This window comes from Lactuca sativa, chromosome 8, assembly GCF_002870075.4.
Source record: "Lactuca sativa cultivar Salinas chromosome 8, Lsat_Salinas_v11, whole genome shotgun sequence".
Classification (NCBI taxonomy): Eukaryota; Viridiplantae; Streptophyta; class Magnoliopsida; order Asterales; family Asteraceae; genus Lactuca; species Lactuca sativa.
In genome coordinates this window covers 158132547-158136076 of record NC_056630.2, presented here as the reverse complement: position 1 = coordinate 158136076, position 3530 = coordinate 158132547, and the positions used below count along the sequence as shown (strand labels likewise).

The 3530-nt window shown below is 35.4% G+C and overlaps 1 protein-coding gene across 5 annotated transcripts; it reads left to right on the top strand.

The window, feature by feature from the left end:
* Window positions 1-451: 451 nt before the first annotated feature.
* On the top strand, window positions 452-3107 carry LOC111884075 (UPF0481 protein At3g47200). 5 transcript variants are annotated; one of them, XM_023880403.2, is made up of 3 exons: window positions 452-609; window positions 704-2229; window positions 2712-3107. In XM_023880403.2, exon 2 carries the CDS (start codon window positions 766-768, stop codon window positions 2185-2187), a length of 1422 nt encoding a protein of 473 aa, XP_023736171.1. In that variant the 5' UTR covers window positions 452-609; window positions 704-765; the 3' UTR covers window positions 2188-2229; window positions 2712-3107. The 5 variants fall into 5 exon arrangements, 3 of the variants coding, with proteins under 3 accessions (XP_023736171.1, XP_042753763.1, XP_042753762.1); XR_006186440.2 differs by lacking the exon at window positions 452-609 and having other exon boundaries at window positions 626-2229; window positions 2712-2827; window positions 2959-3107; XR_006186439.2 differs by lacking the exon at window positions 452-609 and having other exon boundaries at window positions 626-2229; window positions 2712-2831; window positions 2959-3107.
* The last annotated feature ends 423 nt before the right edge of the window (window positions 3108-3530 follow it).

The following is a 3530-nucleotide window of genomic DNA, read 5'->3' as shown; positions in this document are numbered from 1 at the left end:
CAAAAATTTTCTCTTGGTATCTATAGAAACAAACATTATATTTTTTCCAAATTTTATAATTATGCTTGTTTGTAGAAAAGTTGTTTTTTTTTGCGAACCTTGATTTCTTTTTACAAAGAATTTTTTTTTACTAAAAAGAATGAACAAAAAAACAAAAAAAATCAAACAATCATGCCATATGACATGGGGCATATCCTGGAATATGAGAATGGCCGATATCGTCATCACGCCACCCCTCAGCCACCCTCCACCACTTCAACACTAGGGTTCATATACCACCTCAGCCTCACGACTAAGAGGGGCGATGCTCACAACGTGAAAACCCTGCACCTCGGTGTCATGGATGAGGCATGACGACCACACCCATGAGCCTAGTAGATGCACATGAATAAAAGCTTGAAGTTACATCTTACTGTTCCTGATTCACAATAAAGCACCTTCAAAATTTCAATGTATATGCATGAATCTTAATTAATACCAAGTGAACACACAGCACTGGTACCATGTACTATGTCAATAATAGATTTTGATTTACTCATATATGTCAATGATATGGGGACAAAAAAAATTCATGGCGAACCTACCTTGAACGTACTTTTTCCACCCAAGGTTTATGCTAAATATAAATCATGATAAGTTGATTATTCGTAGTTGCAAATTAACTTGTAATTTGGCTAATTGCTGACGAGTTTATTGTGATCAGTTCGTGTAGATATATCCTAGACGTCTTTGGTCAGCAACAACGCAAAAGCTAGAGGATTCATTATGGAAACAGAAGCTGACGATTACAGAAAAGAAGTTCACGATTTCATCAGTAAACTGATAAAAAGTGAATCAGTAAGACTGAATCAATCCGAGCAATCTAATATTGTCACAATTTGTATGGTACCCAATACACTTCGAAATCTCAACCCAACTGCATATACACCTCGAATCACCTCAATTGGCCCTCTTCACAAAGGGGATAAACATCTTCAAGCTATGGAGGAGCACAAAGTGACTTACATGCTTCGACTATTTTGTCGAACTAGGGAGTCCACAGAGGAGGATATAGAGAAAATAACTTACGATTGCGTACAAGAAGTTCTTCGCAATCTAACACGTGCAAGAGCTTGCTATGCACAAAGTCTTACAAACTATGAAGATTTCAAGCTGGCTAAAATGATGGTTCTTGATGGTTGTTTCATACTTGAGCTTATCTACAGGTTCAAGTATGGAATTGGTGAGGGTGATCTAATTTTCGACAATAATCTGGTAATGAGTGATATTAAACATGACTTGCTGCTTCTAGAAAATCAAATGCCTTTCTTTATTCTTGAAATATTGTTTCGGATCACTGTGGAACGAATAAGGAAGCAGACTTCGTTAACTGACCTTGTGTTTTATTTCTTCAAGGATATTAATATCATAAGTGATAGCGAGCTTTCAATTAACAGAGATCATGATTATATCGTTGGGCTTCTTAGAGATGTTACCATACCGAATCGTCAAATGGTTGAGCTTTTTTATAGAGCTCTTGCCGCAATCGACGAACGTCCACTAGATCATTGTCATATCCTTGGGCTTCTCCAAAGCTGCTACAGGCCTAGAGCTCCAAAACTGGGTCGAGTTCGAAATATATCGTCTGCTACTGAAATCGCTGGTGCAGGAGTCACATTCAAGGCACAAACCGATGAATATTCTCCGCTTGCAGTGAAATTTATACAACCATCTCTTATTCCTGGGTTGGGTTCTCTATTTTTTCGAGAAACCTGTTTCAGAATTCCAGTGTTGTGCATCAATGACTCCACACCATCGTTCTTGAGGAATCTCATTGCCTATGAGCAATGCTACCCATTAAGTCGTCATTATGTTACTTCTTTTGCCTTTCTGATGGACAAGCTCATTGACACTAAAGATGATGTTTCGTTGCTTGTGAGGTCAAAAGTCCTTCAACACAACCTGGGAGCCGTTGAAGATGTCACAAATCTCTTCAACAATATTTGCAAAGGCATCGTCGTTAGAGATTTTTATTACACTGAGGAATGGAAACGATTGGATGAATACTGCAATCGTTTCTGGCCTAGCATGTTAGTTTCATTGAGACGCCTTTATAGAAGTACCACCTGGAAAACGTTGACAGTCATTGGTGCTTCGGTACTGTTCACCCTAACATTACTCCAAACTATCTATAGTGTTAGAGCTTAGAACTGTTTGAGATGTTCGAGACCAATTCGAAGACTCACCAAAGTAATTTCTCTGAACTTTTTTGGATTTTGAAATTGTCTTTCAACCTTACATATTCCTTGTATTAGTAGTTTTTTATTCAGAATATTCCAAGTTACAGCCAAGGTTTTCTCCTTCAATTTGTTACTAGAAAAAGGCATGCCAAGTACTGAAGACGTGTGTGTGTGAATACAAATACGTAAACACTTTGCCAAATTTTTTTAGTTTTCCCTAATACAATCCACTTTGTAACTATCTCAAAACTAGCATTATATATCCCATAATCTTAGAAATTTAATCAACACTTTTTCAGTGTTAGGTTAGTTGTTTTTTTCTTTGTTTTAATTTTTTTTTTTTTGTTTGTGTTTGTGTTTTTGTTTATTTTTTTGTTGACAATTTGTATATTGGTAAAAAAATACACACTTGTTTCGAATGTTAAGACAGTTTTGTTAAGTGTTAGGCCTTATTGGTATTGACTATTTATTAAATTTGCTGGTGGTTTGTAGATCTGAATTTGGTGGTCTGAAGATTTGAATTTGGTGCTGATTCTATTCTTATGGATACAAGTCAAGTCGGTTTTCATGGTGGTGCTAATCTGGATTCTTAATGGATTTTTCTGCAAGTTGGTAATCTTGGTGTTGCTTCTAGGAATAGTACTTTTGGCCATTTTAATTTGGTTACTGTTGCAGTTTGACTGATAGTCGGTTCTCTTGGTGTTGCCTCCTATTGATTGCATCTGTTTTACCTTTATAGCATGTGGTTGGGGTTCGAAGGTGTTAGTTACGTGCTGCAGTGTTTGATTTGTCTTGAATGTTCCTCGTCTTCAAGGAGATCAGTTTTCTGATTGTACTGGTTCTAGCATGGTCGTCTGTTTGGCTGGTTAGCATTTCCTATATCGAGGTGTTGTCTTTTTTTTTTTTTTTTTTTTTTTTTTTTTTTTTTTTTTTTCCTACTTTAGCATGGTGTGGTAGTTGTCACTTCTGTTTTGTTTCACTTTCCTTGTAGCATTCCCAGCATCCTGCTGGTTATCTTGTCTTAATTTAATAGGAAAACTAGATGTAAGACCCGTGTAATACACAGGTTTATCAAAAATAAAAATTTAATATCAATATTTAAACATTAAATTTAATATCAATATCAATTTTAGAACTCTCATTAATTATGACATTTATTACATTATAAATTTATCAATTCTTTTTCAAGGAAGCATTTATTTCTCTCAATATTATAACCGAAATAAGTTATGATATGTGAACAAATCAAAAAATTACATGTGGAAATAAATAAATTCTAAAAATCTATTAAAATGCCATGTGTCCAAATCA

Bases quoted from the DNA above. Each gene is read 5' to 3' on its own strand.
- LOC111884075 (XM_023880403.2), top strand. From the start codon at position 766: ATGGAAACAGAAGCTGACGATTACAGAAAAGAAGTTCACGATTTCATC.